Source organism: Boleophthalmus pectinirostris, unplaced genomic scaffold, assembly GCF_026225935.1.
Source record: "Boleophthalmus pectinirostris isolate CB_2022bp ecotype Guang Dong unplaced genomic scaffold, ASM2622593v1 HiC_scaffold_11, whole genome shotgun sequence".
Classification (NCBI taxonomy): domain Eukaryota; kingdom Metazoa; phylum Chordata; class Actinopteri; order Gobiiformes; family Gobiidae; genus Boleophthalmus; species Boleophthalmus pectinirostris.
In genome coordinates, this window is record NW_026570994.1 from 18,686,305 (window position 1) to 18,708,804 (window position 22,500).

At 42.0% G+C, this 22,500-nt stretch overlaps 1 protein-coding gene across 1 annotated transcript in view; it reads right to left on the bottom strand.

Moving 5' to 3' along the window:
* The window catches only part of LOC110156618 (prolactin receptor-like), a 54,826-nt gene that overhangs the window by 14,610 nt on the left and 17,716 nt on the right, over window positions 1-22,500 (bottom strand). The window contains exon 5 of the mRNA XM_055167021.1: window positions 1,973-2,070. Coding sequence (XP_055022996.1) covers window positions 1,973-2,063 — 91 coding nt within the window. The 5' untranslated portion in view covers window positions 2,064-2,070. The remainder of the gene's footprint in view (window positions 1-1,972; window positions 2,071-22,500) is intronic.

A 22,500-nucleotide genomic window follows, 5' to 3' on the forward strand; every position in this document is an offset into this window, starting at 1 on the left:
GTCTAAAACCAGGACTAAACCAGGACTAAACCAGGTCTAAACCAGGCTTAAACCAGATCTAAACTGAATCTAAACCAGATCTAAAGCAGGTCTAAACTGGGACTAGATCAAGGCTATGCCAGGACCAAACCAGGACTAAAACAGTTCCAGCAGCTTGTAGAAAATCTCACATTCTTTCTGCCCACTTCTTCAGAAAAATATAAAGCTCTGACCATGACCGACGAGAGGAGGGAAAATCGATCGTGTCTAAAGTCTCAAGGTTCATCTGAGTCACGTACAGAAGAAAAGAAGCTCTGCACTGATAAAAAATAAACCTCAAACGCGCACGGACGACATCGAAAACCGCTTCAGACGTGTTTTTGAGGAGGAAACGGCAGAATAACAAAAGCACGACTTTCAAGGATAGTAATAATGTTTTTAAAGCTCTCTCAGATCACGTGGTTTCCTCTTTACGCTCACAGTCTCCGTTTCAGTTTTCAGTCTGATCGTTTGTTTCATTTCACGGGTGTTTTTCTCTGAAGTGGAAGATTAGAGCAGCTGCATCACAAACAGCACAAACACAAGGACAAACACAAACAAACACTAAAGACAAACACAAACAAACACAAACAAACACAAACAAACACTAACACCAAACACAAACAAACACTAAAGACAAACACAAACAAACACAAACTCATGCTTCAGTCTGAACTGTCGGTGGCACCTGTGGGTCGACACTTACTACTCAGTTCTGGTTTAGTCCTGGTTTAGTCCTGTTTAGTCCTGATTTAGTCCTGGTTCAATCCTGGTTCAATCCTAGTTTAGTCCTGGTTTAGTCCTCTTTTAGTCCTCTTTTAGTCCTGGTTTAGACCTGGTTCAATCCTAGTGTAGTCCAGGTTTAGTTCTGGTTTAGTCCTGGTTTAGTCCTGGTTTAGTCCTGCTTCAGTCCTAGTTCAATTCTAGTTTAGTCCTGGTTTAGTTCTGGTTTAGTCCTGGTTTAGTCCTGCTTCAGTCCTAGTTCAATTCTAGTTTAGTCCTGGTTTAGTTCTGGTTTAGTCCTGGTTTAGTCCTGGTTTAGTCCTGGTTCAGTCCTAGTTCAATTCTAGTTTAGTCCTGGTTTAGTCCTGGTTCAGGCCTGGTTCAATCCTAGTTTAGTCCTGGTTTAGTCCTCTTTTAGTCCTGGTTTAGACCTGGCTTAGTCCTAGTTTAGATTTGGTTTAGTCCTGGTTTATTCCTGGTTTAGTTCTGGTTTAGACCTGCTTTAGACATGGTTTAGACCTGGTTTAGTCCTGTATTAGTCCTGTTTCAGTCCTGATTTAGTCCTGGTTCAGTCCTCTTTTAGTCCTGGTTTAGACCTGGTTCAGTCCTGGTTTATTCCTGGTTTAGTTCTGGTTTAGACCTGCTTTAGACGTGGTTTAGTCCTGGATAAGTCCTACTTTAGTCCTGGTTTAGACCTGGTTCAATCCTAGTTTAGCCCTGGTTTAGGCCAGGTTTAGTCCTGGTTTAGACCTGGTTTAGACCTGATTTAGACCTGGTTCAGTCCTAGTTTAGACCTGGTTTAGATCTGGTATGTTTGTAGTTTGTGGAATTTCCTGTCTCTGATCCTGAGTTTATCAAATATGACACAGTTTTTTATGAGGTACATTCTTCACTGTCTGCAACAACATTTAGACAAGCAGACACAAACCAGGACCAAACCAGGACTGAACCAGGACTAAACCAGGAACTAAACGAGGTCTGAACCAGGACTAAACCAGGTCTGAACCAGGAAAATCACGTGTGAGTGGAGCTTAACACAATCAACCGTCCTGGGATTGTTCTAATGAATAAAAACACAAACGTCGGACAAAAGCAGGTCACATCTGGACCAAAGGCTTAGACCAAAAAAAAAACCAAAACATGTTTACAGGAGGGAAACCAGGGGACGGGAGGGCATCTGACACACGGGGCGACAGGAGGAGGAGGGTGGGAGGGCATCTGACGCACTCACCGGTGAAGCGGGCTTGTTTCTTGGTCTCGTCCCAGGCCACGGTCCGACTGGCGTGAACGGGAGCCATGATGAGGACCAGGACCCACAACATGGCCGCCCTGAAACAGCAGAGGCACAGGTGTAAACGAGGAATAAACCAGGACTAAACCAGGTCTAAAACAGGACTAAAGCAGGTCTAAATCAAGACTAAACCAGGGCTAAAGCAGGACTAAACCAGGTCTAAATCAAGACTAAACCAGGGCTAAAACAAGACTAAAGCAGGACTAAAACAGGTCTAAACCAAGACTAAAGCAGGACTAAACCAGGAATAAACCAGGTCTAAACCAGGACTAAACCAGGTCTAAACCAGGACTAAACCAGGTCTAAACCAGGACTAAACCAGGACTAAACCAGGACTAAACCAGGACTAAAACAAGACTAAACCAGTGCTAAACCAGGACTAAAACAGGTCTAAAATGGGTCTAAAACAGGTCTAAACCTGGACTAAACCGGGACTAGAACAGGACTAAACCAGGTCTAAACCAGGTTTAAACCAGGTCTGAACAAAGACTAAACTGGGACTAAAACAGGGCTAAAGCAGGACTAAACAAGGACTAAACCAGGACTAAACAAGATCTTAATCAGGACTAAATCAGGCCTAAACCAGGACTAAACCAGGTCTAAACCAGGGTTAAATCAGGGCTAAACCAGGATGAACCAGAACTAAACTTGGACAAAACCAAGACTAAATCAGGGCTAAACCAAAACTAAGCCAAGACTAAACCAGGTCTAAACCAGGTCTATACCAGGGACTAAACCAGAAGTAACCCAAGACAATACCTGCACTAAACCAAGACCAAACCAGGACTAAACCAGGATTAAACCAGGACTAAGCCAGTACTAAATCAAGACTAAGACAGGACTAAACTCGCTCCGTTTTCTCCCCGTTGGTTTTATCCTGTTTCTGAGGAGTTTGTTTTGAGTCAGTCCCTGTCATGAGACCATCACATGGGATAACGCTCTTTTTTTTTTTTTTTTCATCTCTCTATCCCTCCTCTTCTCCCCCTCCCTCCTCTTTTCCCTCACGTTTTCAACCTTCTCGCTTTTTCTCTTTTGTCGTTTGTCCCTCTGTCTCTCTCCTCTTCTCATTCTTTATTCATTCTCCTACTTTCTCCTCTCCTCTTCTCTTTCCGTCTCTCTGTTCTTTTTCCATCCTCTTTCTTGTATAATAAAATAATTCAATAACTAAATAAGGAGTCTGTATTAAAAGTCAGAAAAAAACTGCGATTAAATGACATCACAAGGTGGCACAGAAATCCATGTGTCATTCGTTCATTTGTTTTTCAAAATAAAACAAAAACAAAAAAAAAAAACGAAAAAACAACTATTTTCTTCATTATTTGTCTCCAAAACCAAAATGACTTAAACTGTGATACCAGGACTGAACCAGGACTGAACCAGGTCCAGGACCACACTGGGACCAGACCAGGACTGAGAGCTAGACTGAGACTGGGACTGAGACCAGGAGTGAGACCGGGACCAGACTGGAACTGAAACCAGGACCAGACCAGGACCAGACCAGGACCAGACCACGACTAAGACTGGGACCAGACCAGGACCAAACCACAACTAAGACCGGGACCAGACCAGACCAAGACCAGACCATGATTGAGATTGGGACTGAGACCGGGACTGAGACTAGGATTTAGACCGGGACCAGACCAAGACTGAGACCGGGACAGAGACTGGGAACAGACTGTAACTGAGACCAGGACCAGACCGGGACCAGACCGGGAGCAGACCACAAGTAAGACTGGGACCAGACCAGGACCAGACCTTGACCAGACCGGGATCAGACCACGATTAAGACTGGGACCAGACCAGGACCAGACCACGACTAAGACTGGGACCAGACCAGACCAGAACCAGACCATGATTGAGACTGGGACTGAGACCGGGACTGAGACTACGATTTAGACCGGGACCAGACCAAGACTGAGACTGGGACTGAGACTGGGACCAGATCAGGACTGAGACCGGGACAGAGACTGGGAACAGACTGTAACTGAGACCAGGACCAGACCGGGACCGGACCGGACCAGACCGGGAGCAGACCACGACTAAGACCGGGACCAGACCAGATTGAGACTGGGTCTGACCAGGACTGAGACCAGGACCAGACCAGGGCCAGACCAGGACCAGACCACGATTTAGACCGGGACCAGACCAAGACTGAGACTGGGACTGAAACTGGGACCAGACCAGGAGTGAAAACAGTTTAGTCCTGGTTTAGTCCTGTTTTAGTCCTGGTTCAGTCCGGCATCGCAGCTTAAATCACGTAAACGGGAAACGTCCATTATCCCTTTTTTCCATTTTTCATTTAACACAAAATCGAAAACTGAAAAAACTAATCATTATCAGTTTTTCATTTTCCTTTTTGGTTTTGAAGACAAATAATGAAGAAAATTGTTGTTTTTTCATTTGCTTATTTTTGGTTTTATTTTGAAAAACAAATGATACACAGATTCACGGAGCATTTTGAGCTTTGGAGACGTAAACAGACGAATAATAAACAAACAAAACACAACTCCAGGTTTGTTTTGAGGAGGAAACAACATTACAGTTAAATTTTGTGAATGTTTAAATACAACAAGTGAAAAATGGGTTATGATCCAAGAACTTCAACTTTAGTTCACTTTAGTCCAGTTTAGCCCAGTTTCTTAGAAGTCCAGGACCACCTGGACCAGGTCAGACCAGGAATTAGGTCTTTAAAGAGGTCGCATGGAAATGTCCGCTCCTGTTCTGCACATGCTCAGTAAACGGACGCTAATCTGATTAACCTGTAATAGGATTAACAACAAGGAGCCAAAAACATAAGGGTTACCACGGAAACGAGCGTGTATAGGTGAAAAGTCCCTGTCCACACACTCGCATGTACAGGTGAAGTGACAGGTGAAGCGACAGGTGAAGCGACAGGTGAAGCGTCTCTGTCCACACAACAGACTGTATTTAGAAGTGGACTAAGCGAGTGTTCAGCTCCAGTCAAATGAAGCTCATTGAGGCTGGTAGTTTCAGGAGCAAATTAGGAGCCGATTTCCACCCATGAGTATCAGAGCAACTAAAGAGCCAATCAGGAGTGTGGCTATTGAAGGTAACACCTCTTAGCAACGTGTCAATCAAACCTGGGACGACCCATGGATCTAATAAAAACTGGATAAGCCCCTCCCCCTCTGTCCCGGCTCCAGACAGACTAGTGGCCGCTCCAGGTACTGCAGCTCCCGGGAGCATGGGCCCAGAAAGAATTCCCCCTTAGAATACGTTTACACATCGCCGGGTTTTTTGAGTAACTAATATTTCCCTCCATCCATTTTCCAAAATAACATTGTGCACACAGCATTGTTTTCAATAAAGCTTTTGTTTACATCAATCCGCATAAATATGACACTGAGCAAGATCATAACTACACCAAACCTCTGGGAGGCACCTGGGTTATTCAATCCTGCAACATTTACTTCATTACAGTTGTAAGTTTTACTCACAAATACCTTGAAAAATATGCACTACTGAACGGGCTCGCCTCTCCACAGATCTGTTAAAGAAGTGGTTAAATCACTGAGCTCTGAGCCTCATTCGTCTCTGGTCATGGATACGAAACATCAGCTGTGTACAAATGCAAACACATGAAAAGTGTTTCACCAGAAGACATGCGACTGCTGCTCTGAATGATTCATCATCATCAGAGCAAAAGGTAAACATTGGTCACATTTTTGGCACGTCAGCTCCTAAAACTGTTTATGTCACTTTACACGCCAAACTGTCAAACTGTAGTTTTCCAGAATCTCCACTCTAGCCGGAGTTTTTAGAAAGATTTTCTCTCTGAGAGAATTTGATAGGTACAAACGAAGGGAAATGACCCCGTTTTTAAAAATGCCCGTGTACGTGTAAATAGAAGCACAATGTATTATGGGAATTGAAGCTGTCCGTGTTCTGACAGGACATCAACTTTCATAAAGGTCGAATTTTGTATGATTTAATGTGATGATACAGTATCGATATCGTGGGCTGCTGTATCGATATATTGCCAAAAGTATTTTTGGTGTATTTTACTAAATTATTTTGTTACAGCGCTGCAGTTTTGATGATTAAAATGTTTGTGTTTCATATGAACTTTGCACAAGAAGTGGTTTAACAGAGACTGTTAGTGTCACAGTCATGATTTAGTCTTTATTTTTACTGAATCGTACCGAATCAAAAGCTCACTGAAAGTGAACTGGAGGCAGAGTCAGTGGAGCCGGAAGTGCGCCCATGCTCACTTCCTGTTTTGCTATGTCCATATGTACATTCTATGGTCCACACACTCCTTTACGTTTATCTGGTGATACTTGGGGAGGAGTGAGTTTCTTCCACAGAATTTGATAAAAGCCTTTATCTCTAGACTCTCCTTATCACTATCTGTCACAACTTCAGTCCACAAACGGCTGCTGAAATAGTAGTAGTAGTAGTAGTAGTAAAAGTAACGGTAGTAGTACAAAATAGAAAAATAAAAACACCAGGATCATGTAGAACGGGTTAATACGACATTTTAAGACCAGAACGAGGAGCCTTAAAGCAGCAGTTACAGAGACAGGCGCGACACAATTTCAATGTTGAGTCAGTTGGAGCCAGAACAGATGGAGCCAGAAGTGCCCCCAAGGAATGAGTGCAGTCCTGATGCTATTAATAATATTAATAAAAAATGAAGACTAGACTGAGACTAAACCAGGACTGAAAACAGACTAGACCAGGACTAAACCAGGACTAAACCAGGACTAAACCAGGTTTAAACCAACACTAGACCAACAGTAATACAGGAACATTTGAAATGTAAAAGGTAGGGATGTGCAAAAATATTGATATATCGTATTGTTTAATGTGATGATACAGTATTGATCTTGTGGGCTGCTCTATCGATTTATCTCCAAGAGTATTTTTTTGGTATGTTTTATTAAATAATTTTGTTACAGCTCTACAGTTTTGTTGCTTGTTTAGAGGAACAGTGAAAGTGAGAAAGTGCTGTGGATTACAGGTTCAGGCGGGTTGCTTCTATCCTCCACACTCGAGGACTGCGGCTGGTACTGAGGTGGTGCAAAACATCCGGACAGAAGAACGAAACCCGTTTGGTTGGTTATAACTTGTTCTGAGCGGTTCATCCTTGGCACATTTGGTTCTTCCCGGGGAAAGAGTATCTCAGGCCGAGGCACCTAACAACACTCCCCGCTCCAGCTCATCTGAGCCCGACTTGAACCGGAGCTGCTCCTGCTGGTTCCGAAGTCTGGGTTTGGACGCTGTTCTGGTGAAAGCCGGTAGCAACTTAAGTGTGTGTTTTCTTCCAGTCGATGTAAATAAGTTCATGCCTCTGTCCAATCAGAACCCTTCCCCACCCCCAGACGTTGGGCAAAATTAAATAAAGATGATGATTTAACCAGTTTTCCATGTAAACCTTAATTTGGAATTATTATTTCCATGTAAACTCAAAGCAGAATAATTAAATTCTGAAAAAAATAAATAAATAAAAACATTTTAATAAAATAAAATAAATAATAAAATAAAAATAAAAAATAAAATAAAATAAAATAAAATAAAATAAAATAAAATGAAATGAAATGAAATAAAATAAAAATCTCCAGTTCTTTGCATGAATGACCCAATTGACCAAGAAAAAGGCGACTGTGGCCGAAAAGCGACAAGTGTGCAGGTCTGGAGAAAAGGAAACTCGTTTTACAGTTTTGATGATTAAAATGTTTGTGTTTCATATGAACTTTGCACAAGAAGTGGTTCAACAAAGACTTTTAGCATCACAACCATGATTTAGCCTTTATTTTTTATTGAATCGACTTGAAATATATCGTATCGAATCAAAAGTGCGCCGTATCGAGGTATGTGTATGGTATCATTGCGTGTGTATAAAACGGCATCATAAAGAGCGTATGCATCCCTTATGTAAGCCTAAGCCATGGGAAAGTGATTGTCTCTGTGCAGCTTAAAGAGGCTTAGTCCAGACCCACAGAAAATGAACAGGAAAACTATTACACAGAAATAATCCAGGTTTAAACATGTGTGCGCAGAAGCAGAGGTCGGCCCTGGGCAAACGCAGCACAAACACCGGGTTTAAAGGGTGAAAATGACACGTAAATATTTGGGAAACCTTTGATTTAGAAATGTGACCCTCTGCCCTCATCGCATATAAAAGCATGATGGAGAAGTGTCTGGCTCAAGAACACAACAGCAGTATCCCCTTATTCAGTCCTGGTCTTGTGAGCACGTTTTAGTCCTGGTTAAATCCTTGGTAAGTCCTGTTTTAGCCCAGATTTTACATGTCTAGTCCATTATACATTGTTTGTTTTTCCCACAGTTTCTAGTCGTCTTTTGGTCCTGATTTAATCCTGGTTAAGTCACGGTTCAGTCCTGATTCAGAGCTGGTTTAGACCTGAATTAATCTCGGTTTAGACCTTGTTTAGACCTGGTTTTAGACCCCAAGTGCTTTATACCTGGTTTAGACCTGGTTTAGCCCTTGTTTAGTCCTCGTTTTAGACCCCCTAGTCCTTTATACCTGGTTTAGACCCAGTTTAGACCTGGTTTAGTCCTCGTTTTAGCCCCCTAATCATTTATACCTGGTTTAGCCCTGGTTTAGACCTGAATTAATCTCAGTTTAGACCTGGTTTAGTCCTCATTTTAGACCCCTAGTCCTTTATCCCTGATTTAGACCTGGTTTAGCCCTGGTTCAGTCCTCGTTTGACCCCTAGTCCTTTAGACCTGGTTTATACCTGGTTTAGCCCTGGTTTAGTCCTGGTTTAGTCCTCATTTTAGACCCCAAGTCCTTTAGACCTGGTTTAGTCCTCGTTTTAGATCCCCTAGTCCTTTATACCTGGTTTAGAGCTGGTTTAGACCTGAATTAATCTCAGTTTAGACCTGGTTTAGTCCTCATTTTAGACCCCAAGTCCTTTATACTTGGTTTAGTCCTAGTTTAGACCTGGTTTAGCCCTGGTTCAGTCCTCGTTTGACCCCTAGTCCTTTAGACCTGGTTTAGTCCTGGTTTTAGTCCTTGTATGGCTCCTTTATAGTGGGGCTCAGCTGACGTGAATGACCTGTCTCCAGGCGAGAGACAAAATGACCGCCTGTGTCTCATGTGTTCTTCTGAATAAAAACACATGAACAAGAACAGACCAGGACTAAACCAGATCTAAACCAGGTCTAAACCGGGTCTGACCCAAGATCTGAACCAGGATTGAACAAGATTTGAACCAAATTTAAACCAGGACTAAATATGTCTAAAGGACATCTATACCAGGACTAAACCAGGTCTAAACCAGGTCTAAACCAGGACTAAACCAGGTCTAAACCAGGTCTGAACCAGGTCTGAACCAGGAATTAACCAAGACTAAACCAAGACTGAACAAGATCTGAACCAGGTCTAAACCAGGACTAAATCAGGACTAACCAGGACTGAACCAGGATTGAACAATCTCTAAACCAGGACTGAACCAGGTCTGAACAAGATCTGAACCAGGTCTAAACCAGGTCTGACCCAAGATCTAAATCAGGACTGAACCAGGACTGAACAAGATTTGAACCAAGACTGAACCATGCCTAAAAGACGACTATACCAGGTCTAAGCGAGGACTACGTCAGGTCTAAACCAGGACTAAAAAAGGACTGAACCAGGTCTGAACCAGGACAAAAGTGGGACTAAACCAGAACTAAACCAGGTCTAAACCAAGTCTCAACTCATTTTACTCAATTTATGTTTTTTATGAAGGAATAACAAAAAAAAAAAGCAATTTATTATTATTATTATTATTATGATTCAAATATTTATTATGATGATGATATGTCCTTTTTAAATCTTCTTCACTAAAAAAAAAATCACGATCTTGTCTTCAAATCAAAGCTCGTGCGAAGTTTACGTCCGTTTGGAGTCATTAAACCCTCGTTAGCGCTGATAAGATTCCGCAAATGTTCAAATCTTTATCTGTTTTTTATGATGTTTGTGTAACAACGTAAAACGGCGAGCGTGGAGCTGAACTTCAGTTTTATCAGACGCACATGGCGAAGGTGTCGTCGTGTGGCGTCCGTAAAAACAACAGAGAAACGTGACGCTGTGACTGGACGAGGTTACATAAGACGGACGTGTAAAGGATTCTACGGAAGACTTTTAATGATAAACAGAAGGACAATACTTGGAACCAAACCAGGACTGAAGTTTGTGTGATAAAAAAAGAAAAGAAAAGAACCCAAACAACTCCAGGCGTGTTTGTGATGAGGAAACGTCGGTGGCCTAAAGACTCAACAAAGTTTTAAGATCACAGGTTTCATAGTTTTTTTTTCAAAAGTACCATGTGGTCTTTCTCCAAATCTGATGTAACTTTTGGAGAATCTGCCATCTATTAGTCTACGTTCAGACTGCAGCCTGAAGTGACCCAAATCAGATTTTCTCTCCCCTATGCTCCTGTATTTGATCTTTTAATGACAGTCTGAACAACACAGATCCGATTTTTGTGCTCCTAAAACCGATACATATTCGATCTTTTGATGTTCTGTGCTTCTATCGCGATGGAGATGGTTCATGTGAAACTTTTCTGCAGGTCTACACATAGATCGTATAGCGGCGTGTCTTTGTAGTTTACCAAAGTCGTACTAAAACTTTTTTTTAATATGGTAATACACCTGTAAAATCCTGAGAAGGTTTAACGGTGTCAAAATTTGGATACCTCCTGACTCTAATAACGTGTTATTAGGTTCTTTTTTCAGACCAAGAGTTTGTTTTCATACCTGACAGTTTCGACTGCTCACTCGCGATTTTACTCACAGTCACGTGATGTTGCCGTAACGTGTCGCTCAGCTGATTTATACAAATTTTGGTGCCGTTTTCGTACCGGTGGAGGCAGGACGACAGCCCCATACGCAGTCCGACTTCCTCAGGACAGTATCCCAGGTGTGTGAGAGTAAAAAAGCCCCTCGTCCCGGTTTATCGTCCCGTGGGCACGTTTCTGTATTTCGATTTCATCTTTAATCCAGCGACGGTGTTTGTTTCCCTCTGTCCCAGTGATGTTTGCTCTGGCCCAGTCCATAATGTGCTTCTCTCTTTTACAGTGTCACAAACGGCCGCTTTGAGTTGTTCCTGTTCTGCTTTGTGTTTTGTCGCTCCTGTGCACACCTTCTGTTTTCGTGTACTGAACGCTCTCCCTGTTTCCCCCCGGTGTGTGTTTTATTGCAGGACACGCAGGCTCACAGCAACACCATGTGATCAAAACTGTCAATTATGAAAACAAACTCTTGGTCTGAAAAAAGAACCTAATAACAAAAATTATCAGAAGGCCAAATGAACCTCACTGGACCATTGTGACTGAATAAAATTTCGCTTTCAACACTAAGGAATAGACTCAATGTTCAATACCAATACCACTTTTTTAGACAACAGAATGTGATTTTCAACATTAAATCATAGCACTTTCTTTTCTATTCCTATGTGACCTTATATCTGTGTAATCCCTCAGTGGTCCAGGTCTAAACCAGGTCTAAACCAGGTCTAAACGAGGTCCACGGGCATATACTAGTCTTTGTGCTCTTATACTTGTTTTGATAAAAGCTCAAGATTATTTTAAAACTTCAGGAAAGCTTAATTTCAGTCCTTTGAATGTGACTTTTTTGTATCGATACCTGCGAAAAACGAGGATCTGGCTTTTAGTATCGATTAATACTGTATTTTTTGGACTATAAATCGCACTTTTGTTCATGGTTTGGGTGTTTCCTGCGGCTTATATATTAAAATGTTCACACTGACAGGCGCGAGAGATTCTAGTCTTGTGTGTCCGTATCTGCTGCTCCTGTTCCTCCTGTACCACTGTCACTTGGCTCTACTGCACATGTCTCCTGCAGAAAGAGCCTCTGTTCTGTCTGTATCATGTCAGTCGATCGCACCATTACTTCTGCACCACTGAACAATTTAACATTTAAACAAACTTATAAAGACGACTGAGAAGACTGAACACAAACGCCCCCAAAAAGAAAATCATATTCTGCAGATTACAAACTGCAAGTAGCAAAATATTCAGTCCAAAACTGTAATCGAGCAGCAGAAAGAAAGTTTTGAGTGAGTGAGATACTTGTGACAGCAACTTTAAAGTCCTGTACCCAGACTTTTTCTGGGCTTTGTTCAGTTGTGGCGTGTAGGGAGGGTGCTGTCTGGGACCGCTGGATTGTCGGCGTGTTCGCAGTGACTCGGTTGTTCAGTCGTGTCTAGAAGTGGCACATTGCGCTCGCTTTTTCGGTTCGTTCCTCCGTTCCGTTCCTCGTCGGTGTGGAGTGATGAGTGTGTCTGTGGGTGTTTTTCGCTGCACGGTCGCTGTCTGCTCCGTGTGTGTTTGCGTGTTCTGCAGGTGGTGCGGTTTTGTAGTTTACTGAAGTCGTGCCGGGACACCTGAGTGGATTCGTGTATGGGGCGCTCTGGATTGTGGGGCGCGCAGTCGTTTTTTGATGGGGTTGGAGGCTTAAGAGCGCGTCTAATAGCCCGGAAAATCGGAAAATACGGTATATACGGCCAATATAGTCACTTTACAGTCGGTCAACTAGAAGAGAAAACAGCCTGTTTATGTGCGGGAGCTACAGCAGTTAATCGCTAAACAATGAGAAATAATCAAAACTAGCTTTAAAACCGACACATTTCCAACACTCAGCGCTCACACAGGCTCCTCTCAGATCACAAGGCTGCACTAATAAATGTCCTTTTAATCCTGACTCAAAACGATTGTCCGTAAAAAGAATATAATCTCAGTGTTGCGCACATGGATCTATGTCTGCGGTGCATGTGAGTGACGTGACTCTGGGGGTGCGTTCAGTGACAGTACGAACACACACACTGACAAATGACTCCGCAGATAAATACTGATGCGGAGCCACATATTAGGACATTTATCTGTCTGTAAATTGCATTAAATGAACATAATGTAGAGAGTCTAAGATTTATAACGAGGTATAACATGCCCACATGATATATCGGCCCCTATCGGCAAACATATCGGGCGATAATATTGGTTATTATTATAATTTCACTTTCAACATAAAATTCGGTTCCTGGTGTCTGATTTCATGAAATAAATTTCCCTCAAAAAGTGCGACTTGTATATGTTTTTTTCTTCTTCATTTTGCATTTATTGGCTGGTGCGATTTATAATCCGAAAAATACAGTATCTAATTTTTTTAATACTTTTGACACGCCAAGCTTATTCTATAAACAATCAATATATTTCCTCCTCTCCTCGTCTTTTCTCTGTGGCTCAAATCCCGTCTCCTATATTGCTCCCGATGCAGTGAAATGTCAGCGTGGCTTTTCCGAAAGGTCCATCTGATAAACTGCATCTGGCATTATGTCAGCCTCATCCCGGCCCCTGATTGGACGCCCGGTCACCGTGACGACCTGAGCAGCATCCGTCAATCAATATTTATCAATACGATCGATTTATAAATGTGTGTATGACCTGACGCCTCGGGGAATGTCTGGTCGCCCACGGAGACCAGGCCCGAGCTGTCAATGAGGATTTCATATACACCAGTGAGTCTAAGGGGTCTGAGCAAGTCCTGGTCTAGTCCTGGTCTAGTCTGGGTTCAATCCTGGTTTAGTCTTGGTCTAGTTCAGGTCTAGTTGTGGTGCAATCCTGGTACAGTCCGGTACAGTCCTGGTGTCTGGGTTCAGTCATGGTTTAGTCTTGGCCTAGTCTTGGTTTAGTGTTTGTTAAATCCTAGTTCAGACCTGGTTTAGTCCTGGTCTAGTCCCGGTCTTGGTCTTTTTTCATGTCATCCTATTTCAGAGGAATGCAGCTACAGACTTCCTTTAGATAAACTTTATCAGATCCATCCTCTGTGGAGTCCAAACCGCTGCTACTACTACTACTACTACTACTACTACTACTACTACTACTACTACTACTACTACTACTACTACTACTACTACTACTACTACTACTATGACAGTTATTCCATCAAAAGTCCTCAAAATGGCACCCACAACAGGAAACATTAATGTGATTGATCTCTAAACTTCTACAACAACAGTGAAAAAACCCGTGTCTAAACGAGGACTCTAACCAGATCTGAGCCCGGATTACAACCGGACTTGACAAAGACCCGGTTGTGGGTTTTCCCTGAAATTACGGTTTCGTTTTCTTAGAATTCACAGGAAAGAAAATGCTTTGACGTCAACGAACACGACGGAATCAACAAGACCATTGTATATGGGCTTTAAGGAATAATAACAGGACTGAGCCAGGACTAAACCAGGACTGGACCTGAACAAAGCCAGGACTGAACCAGAACTGGACCTGAACAAAGCCAGGACTGAACCAGGACTGGACCTGAACAAAGCCAGGACTGAACCAGGACTGGACCTGAACAAAGCCAGGACTGAACCAGGACTGGACCTGAACAAAGCCAGGACTGAACCAGGACTGGACCTGAACAAAGCCAGGACTGAACCAGAACTGGACCTGAACAAAGCCAGGACTGAACCAGGACTGGACCTGAACAAAGCCAGGACTGAACCAGAACTGGACCTGAACAAAGCCAGGACTGAACCAGAACTGGACCTGAACAAAGCCAGGACTGAACCTGGGTTTAACCAGTAGTACAACAGGACTGACAAGGGATTGAACCAGCACCAAACCAGGACTGAGCCAAGACCAAAACAGGACTGAAAAAGGACTGAACAGGACTAAACCAGGACTCAAACGGGACTAAACCAGGACTAAACCAGGACTAAAACGGGACTAAACCAGGACTAAAACGGGACTAAACCAGGACTAAAATGGGACTAAACCAGGACTGTAATAGGATTAAAACAGGGCTAAACCAGGGTTAAACCAGAACTGTAACTGGACTAAACCAGGGCTAAACCAGGACTAAACAAGGGCTAAACCAGGACTAAACCAGGATTAAACTAGGACTATAACAGGGCTAAACCAGAGCTGTAACTGGACTAAACCAGGGCTAAACCAGGACTAAACCAGGGCTAAACCAGGGCTAAACCAGAACTGTAACTGGACTAAACCAGGGCTAAACCAGGACTAAACCAGGGCTAAACCAGGGCTAAACCAGAGCTGTAACTGGACTAAACCAGGGTTAAACCAGGGCTAAACCAGGACTAAACCAGGACTAAACCAGGATTAAAACCAGGGCTAAACCAGGACTAAACCAGGACTGTAACTGGACTAAACCAGGATTAAAACCAGGGCTAAACCAGGACTGTAACAAGACTAAAACAGGACTGTAACAGGACTAAACCAATAACATCTCCATGGGGAAAAAATATGATGGACCCTCCAGTAAAGTTACACAATGCCCCTTTAAACGTGTTCTTGTAAACAGTGATCAGTCGTGTTGTACGCTGCACGTGCAGGTGAACTCACGCTAAGAACATGTGACATTTCTCCTTAAAGAAACTGACCTTTGACCTTTGAGAGGGGCCACGTTTATTCATCTACCACTTACACAACGAAACGCACGAGAAAACTGGAGAAGGACCAGAGTTTGGGCCAGAAAAACAAACTCAGTAACTGTTCAATGAGTAATTAACTAACTAATGGTAGAATTAAGAGGAATCGCAGTTAACTCTGATTTAGTCCTGATTCAGTCCTGGTTTAGTCCAGTCTAACGTGACCAGATTTTCAGAATAAAATACTGGGACATTCCTGGTTTGTGGTGGTTGGTAATAATAAAAAAAAAACAAGTGCTTAATTAATGGAAACTGTTCTGCACTTGGCCCATTCACGACTAACCTGAGTCAGAACAGTCACATTTGTGTTTTTGGACATTTTTAAGCAGCTTTTCTGTATTTTACTGTAAACAAATGAGTTTATGTGTCTCTTTACTGTTGGCAGGGGTCAGATTGGTCAAAAATAGGGACACAAGGACATTTCTAGTATAAAACTGGGACAAATCTGGTCACTCTAGTCTAGTCCATTATTAATGCTGGTTTAGTTCTGGTCCATCAGTCACACTGGTTTAGTCCTGGTTCTGGTCCTTCTTTAGTCTAATCCATCACTAATGTAAGCATGAAAAAGTTATTATATATATATATACACACACACACACACACACAGTTGAAATGAACTCAATTATGATCATGTAAATATATAGATATATAAATATATATACACATATATATATATATGTGTGTGTATTTGAATGTTGTTTGTATTTATATTTTAACAAATGGACTTTTACATGGATTTATGAACTTTTAGCAAACCTATTTCCATCTGGCTGAGGGCCAATGAAAACGTCAGGCTAATTCAGGTACATTTACAATACTGTAATGTTTATTAATGTTTACTGTCCCACTGAAAACTAAATAAATAAAATAAAATTATGTTGGTTCAGTTCTAAGTTCTGGTCTAGTCTTGGTTTTGGTCCTGGTTCAGTCCTGGTTTAGTCCTGGTCTAGTCCTTTTACAGATCCACATTATTACCGCGTTGTTCTTGTATAACAGTCTTTACTCTGGAGTTTGAAGGCCTGTCAGAGAGTGAGAAAACACAGCCCCAGGACAGACCTCAAAATTCCCACATGTGACGTCACTTCGAACACACCACGAGGCCGATCGATGCTGCCTTCAGTGACCGAACACCCGATAAAACCACAGAGCCGCTACATCGGTCCTGACTTATTTCTCTGGACTGAAAAGGCCCCTGCCAGCGAGCACTCAATTTTGTTTGGAATGTTTTGTAGCCTGGGCTCTTACGGTTTTTAAAATGTTTTACAATCAGAGCTGACCCTGGGCCGCCACAGTTTGACCGCGGACAAGAGTTTCTCATCTGCAATTTACACAACAAACCGCAAAAGAAAATTGGATAAAAGAAAAACAAGACTCCTGTGAGCTTCAAGACGAGTTATAAAGTTGTTGTTGAGTTTAGTCCTGATTTAGTCCTGGTTTAGACCTGGTTAAGTCCTTGTTTAGTCCTGGTTCAGTCTTGGTTCTAGTTCTAGTTCATTCCTGTACTGGATTAGTTCTGGGTCTAGTCCTAGTGTAGACCTGGTTTAGTCCTTGTTTAGTCCTTGTTTAGGCCATGTTTAGGCCTGGTTCAGTCATGGTTTAGTCTTGGTTTAGTCCTGGTTTAGTCCGGGTTTTATCCTGGTTTAGTCCTGGTTCAGTCCTGGTTTAGTCCTGGTTTAGTCTTGGTTTAGTCCTGGTTTAGTCTTGGTTTAAGTCTTGGTTTAGTCCATGTTTAGTCCTGGTTTAGTCCTTGGTTTATCTGGTTTAGTCCTTGGTTTTAGTCCTGGTTAGTCCTTGGTTTAGTCCTGGTTTAGTCCTTGGTTAGTCTTGGTTTAGTCCTGGTTTAGTCCTGGTTTAGTCTTGTACTTGTTTAGTCCTGGTTTAGTCTTGGTTTATTCCTGGTGTAGTACTTGTTTAGTCCTGGTTTAGTCTTGGTTTATTCCTGGTGTAGTACTTGTTTAGTCCTGGTTTAGTCCGTTTAGTCCTGGTTCAGTCCTGGTTTAGTCCTGATCCTAGTCCTGGTTTAGTCCTTGTTTTAGTCCTGGTTCAGTTTTGGTTCTAGTCCTAGTTCAGTCCTGTCCTGGTTTAGTCCTGGTTTAGTCTTGGTTCAGTCTTGATTTAATCTTGGTCTAGTCCTGGTTCAGTCCTGGTTCAGTCCTTGTTTAGTCCTGGTTTAGTCTTGGTTTAGTCCTGGTTTAGTCTTGGTTTAGTCTCGATTTAATCTTGGTCTAGTCCTGGTTTAGTCCAGGTTTAGTCTTGGTTTAGTCTTGATTTAATCTGTCTAGTCCTGGTCTAGTCCTGGTTTAGTCCAGTTTAATCTGGTTAGTCTGATTTATCTTGGTCTAGTCCTGGTTTAGTCCAGTTTATCGGTTTAGTCTTGTCTTTAGTCCTGGTCTTTAGTCTGGTCTATCCTGGTCTTAGTCTTTAGTCTGGTTTAGTCCTTGTTTAGTCCTTTCAGTCCTGGTCTAGTCCTGGTCTAGTCCTGGTTCAGTCCTGGTTCAGTCCTGTCCTGGTTCAGTCCTGGTTCAGTCCTGGTCTAGTCCTGGTTCAGTCCTGGTTCAGTCCTGGTCTAGTCCTGGTTCAGTCCTGGTTCAGTCCTGGTCTAGTCCTGGTCTAGTCCTGGTTCAGTCCTGGTTCTTCTCTCAGTCATTACAGTTTAGGTGTCGTCTCTTATCTCATCTCACCGTGACATAAACTAAAGACGCGTGAAAAACTCTGTAAAATAAACTAATAATTCCAGAAATATTTAATTTAAAGTCCCAGACAGAGAGGAGCCCGGATTATCTGCTCTCAAACCAAATTAAATTAGAGACGCGCTTCGTTACGGACCAAAACAAACTCAAGTCACGTTCATTCAGAGAGGAGAATACTCGCGTCTGATTGGCCGAGAAGTTTACAGTTTAGAAAATGTAAACAGGAAGTACAGTGAGAGTATTAGTGCACATGTGTTTCAACAATGTGAAAACTGAGTCCCATTTTTTTTTAGTACTGGTTTAGTTCTGGTTTATGATTCTGATGTATTCTTTTCTTTTCTTTCTTGTTTTTTTTTTTTTAAAGACATTTATTTTCATAATTTTCAGAAAACAAACAAACAAAAAAATAAACAAAAAAAGTATATTAAAAGATTGATTAATTATTATTTTTATATATATATATATATATATATATATATATATATATATATATTTTTATTTTTTTATTTTTATTTTTATTTAATATACTAGATCTGGTTTAGTCCTGGCACAGTCCCGGTTCAGTCCTGGTGTAGTCCCGGTGTAGTCCTGGTACAGTCCCGGTTCAGTCCTGGTGTAGTCCCGGTGTAGTCCTGGTTCAGTCCCGGTTCAGTCTCGGTTCAGTCCTGGTTCAGTCCCAGCTTAGTCCTGGTACAGTCCCGGTGTAGTCCTGGTTTAGTCCTGGTTCAGTCACGGTTCAGTCTCTGTTCAGTCCTGGTTCAGTCCTTCAGTCCTGGTTCAGTCCTGGTTTAGTCCTGGTTCAGTCCTGGTTCAGTCCTGGTTTAGTCCTGGTTCAGTCCTGGATCAGTCCTGGTTCAATCCTGATGTAGTCCATCTTTAGTCCTGGTACAGTCCTGGTTCAGTCCTGGTTCAGTCCTGGTTTAGTCCTGGTTTCAGTCCTGGTTCAGTCCTGTTAGTCCTTCAGTCCTGGTTCAGTCCTGGTTCAGTCCTGGTTCAATCCTGATGTAGTCCATCTTTAGTCCTGGTTCAGTCCTGGTTCAGTCCCGGTTCAATCCTGATGGTTCAGTCCTGGTTCAGTCCCGGTTCAGTCCCGGTTCATTCCTGGTTCAGTCCCAGCTTTGTCCTGGTACAGTCCTGGTTCAGTCCTGGTTTAGTCCAGGTTCAGTCCTGGTTCAATCCTGATGTAGTCCATCTTTAGTCCCGGTTCAGTCCTGGTTTAGTCCTGGTTCAATCCTGGTTCAGTCCTGATGTAGTCCTTCTCTAGTCCCAGTTTAGTCTTGGTTCTGGTCCAAGTTCAGCCCTGGTTTAGTCAAACAGTTTCAATTTAAAGATGCACAATTTAATTTCTCCGTCACCTGCTCATCTCCATGGAGACATTAATGCTTTGCATGAAATGTCCCACATTACCACATTAAACTTATCCGTCTCCATGGCGTCAGGTCAAGCAACCGGTCAGATCTACGGAGAGTTTTACTCACAGTAAGAATGCACGGTTGTTGTTTTTTTTTGTGTGTGTGTGTAACTGTATAAATGTAAGATAGATAAGTTTAATGCCGTACTGTGAAACATTCCCATGCAAAGCAATAACATCTCCATGGAAACAAGCAGAAAAGTTACACAGTGCAGCTTTTATTGTTCTGGCTTTGACTTAAATCAGTTTAAAGCGCCGATATTTCTGATCTTTGTTGTAATTCTTTTTTTATTTTATTTTTTTTGTTTGTTTGTTTTTTTCCCACTCACATGTTTAACACTTATTACGTCAGGAGGTGGAACAGAGCATTGTACGTAATCAAAATACCAAAAAAAACTGCAAGAGTACAGGAGGGAGCAGTCCAAAAATACCCTTAACTTCTTTGAACCGAATTGATCCAACGTGGCTCCAATTTACGCACGATCTAATTGGCGACGTCGTGTCCGTAAATGCGTTTCGTGCAAATCAACGCGAGTCAAATCAAAGACACAGATCGTTAATTTGTATTTCATTAAGTGTAAAATGACTCAAATATTTATAAAGCCTAAAAAAAAAATATTTTTGATGACAGTGAATCGTTTCAAACTTGACTTTTGCGCGCGTAAAACACACAAATTAAGTAAAACGCGGTAGAAACACGTTTATTTTTGGTTCATTGTTTCGTTTTTTGAAACTCCACGCGCTCCTCTAACCTGTTAAATATGTGAACAGATTGTCGGAGCTGAATCCTGCTTACCTCGCTCGACTCTATCCCGCTCGCAAAGCCGGCTGTCGCCAATAATTCCTCAAAAGCCCCGGAGCGCTGGAGAAGGACCCGGGAGCCTGTACCGGGGCTTGGGAGCGTGCTGTAGCCGAGGAGAGAGCCCCAGAGCCCGGGTGAGATGTGAGGAGAGACGCGGTGACTTTGGAGCTGTGGTGGTGCGCGGTGAATGTGAATGAGAGCGCGGATCGAAAGCAGCTTTGCCCCCGCCAGCTGATCCTGTCATCGGCTAAACAGCTGAGCGTGCACCGCCAGGAGAGACCAGCAGGGGCGCCACCTCCGCAGACACGGCCCCGGGTGAGAGTAGGGCCCCCCAAAAGGTTCATTACGAGAGAAATTAGACACGGGAAAACCACAGTGACCACGTTTAGATTATGTTTTTAAATTCCAAATTAACTGTTCTGAATTAAATATTTTGGAATTAAAATATTTGAGACATTTACTTGACAGCTTTTATTCCGATTCAAAATTATTTAATTTGGGAAATAAAAATTAATTCCGCTTAAAAAAAAAAAAAAACAAAAAACCTAAACACTTAATTCCTAATGATTATTCGGAACTGAACTTAAATCTGAAATAAGTGGGTAGTTTATTCCAATTTTAAAGCCAAATTAATTTATTCAGTGATCATGAAAATGTTTATTCTGCTTAAAAAAATAATTCCGGTTGTTCAGCGCATGCACGTTGGATCACCATTCTGACGCGATGACGCACTGCAATATGATGAAAAAAGTTTGGATTGTGTTTGTGTCCGTGGCGTAACGACAAACCGAGACGACAGAAAAGCCGGTAACAAGTGTGTGTTTTCTTCCGGTCGATGTAAATACGTTCGTGTCTCTGTCCAATCAGAACCCTTCCCCATCCCCAGACGCTGAACGGAATTAAATAAAGACGATTTAACGTGTTTTCCGTGTAAACCTCAAATTGGAATTATTATTCCCATGTAAACTCGAAGGAGAATCATTTAATTCCGAATTAATTAATTTGGAATCATTAAATCAGAATCAAAAAACGTCACGTAAATGTGGCCATTCTCCTTCGAGTTTACATGGAAATAATAATTCCAAACTAATACTACGTGACATCACAAAGTGGACCAGAGCGTTTTGAGTTTTGGAGATGTAGACAGACGAATAAAAAAAGAGTTACTCAAACTTGTGTGAATGAAACAAAACACAACTCCAGGTCTGTTTTGGATGAGGTAACAACATGACCTGAAGCTCACAAGAGTCGGTTTTGCGTAAGAAAGGACCTATATTCACAGACCTGATAACATCACTGATTATATTCACTTCTTATGTCACACAAAAACGCACACACGCACGTCTTTGAGTGTCCAAAAAAGCTCTATATAAGTCTGACGTATTATTATTATTATTATTATTACATGTAAATACAATCACACACAAAAACACACACAGAAACACACACACTCAAATAAAATACAAATACACACATACAAACACAACCACTAACCACACACATACATAAACACACAGAAACACACACATGCACACACACAAACACAGGCACACAAACATAGACACAAACACACACACATACTCATACAAACACACACAAACACACACAAACAAACACACAAACACGCACACGCGCACACACACACACACACACACTCTCTCTCTCTCTTTCTGATCACAAACAGTCACATCAGAGTTTTGGTTTCGTAAACAATTAATAATAAAATAATAAAAATAATCTTAAATTTTGTCCTGGTTCAGTCTTGGTTTAGTCCTGGTTCAGCCTTGTTTAGTCCTGGTTTAGTGTTGGTTTAGTCCTGGTTTAGTCTTGGTTTAGTTTTGGTTTAGTCCTGGTTTAGTCTTGGTTTAGTTTTGGTTTAGTCCTGGTTTAGTTTTGGTTTAGTCCTTGTTTATTCTTGGTTTAGTTTTGGTTTAGCTATGGTTTAGTCCTGGTTTAGTTTTAGTTTAGTCTGGTTTAGTCTTGGTTTATTCTTGGTTTAGTCTGGTTTAGTCTTGGTTTAGTTGGTTTGGTTTAGTCCTGGTTTAGTCTTGGTTTAGTGTTGGTTTAGTCCTGGTTTAGTCTTGGTTTAGTTTTGGTTTATTTTGGTTTAGTCCTGGTTTAGTT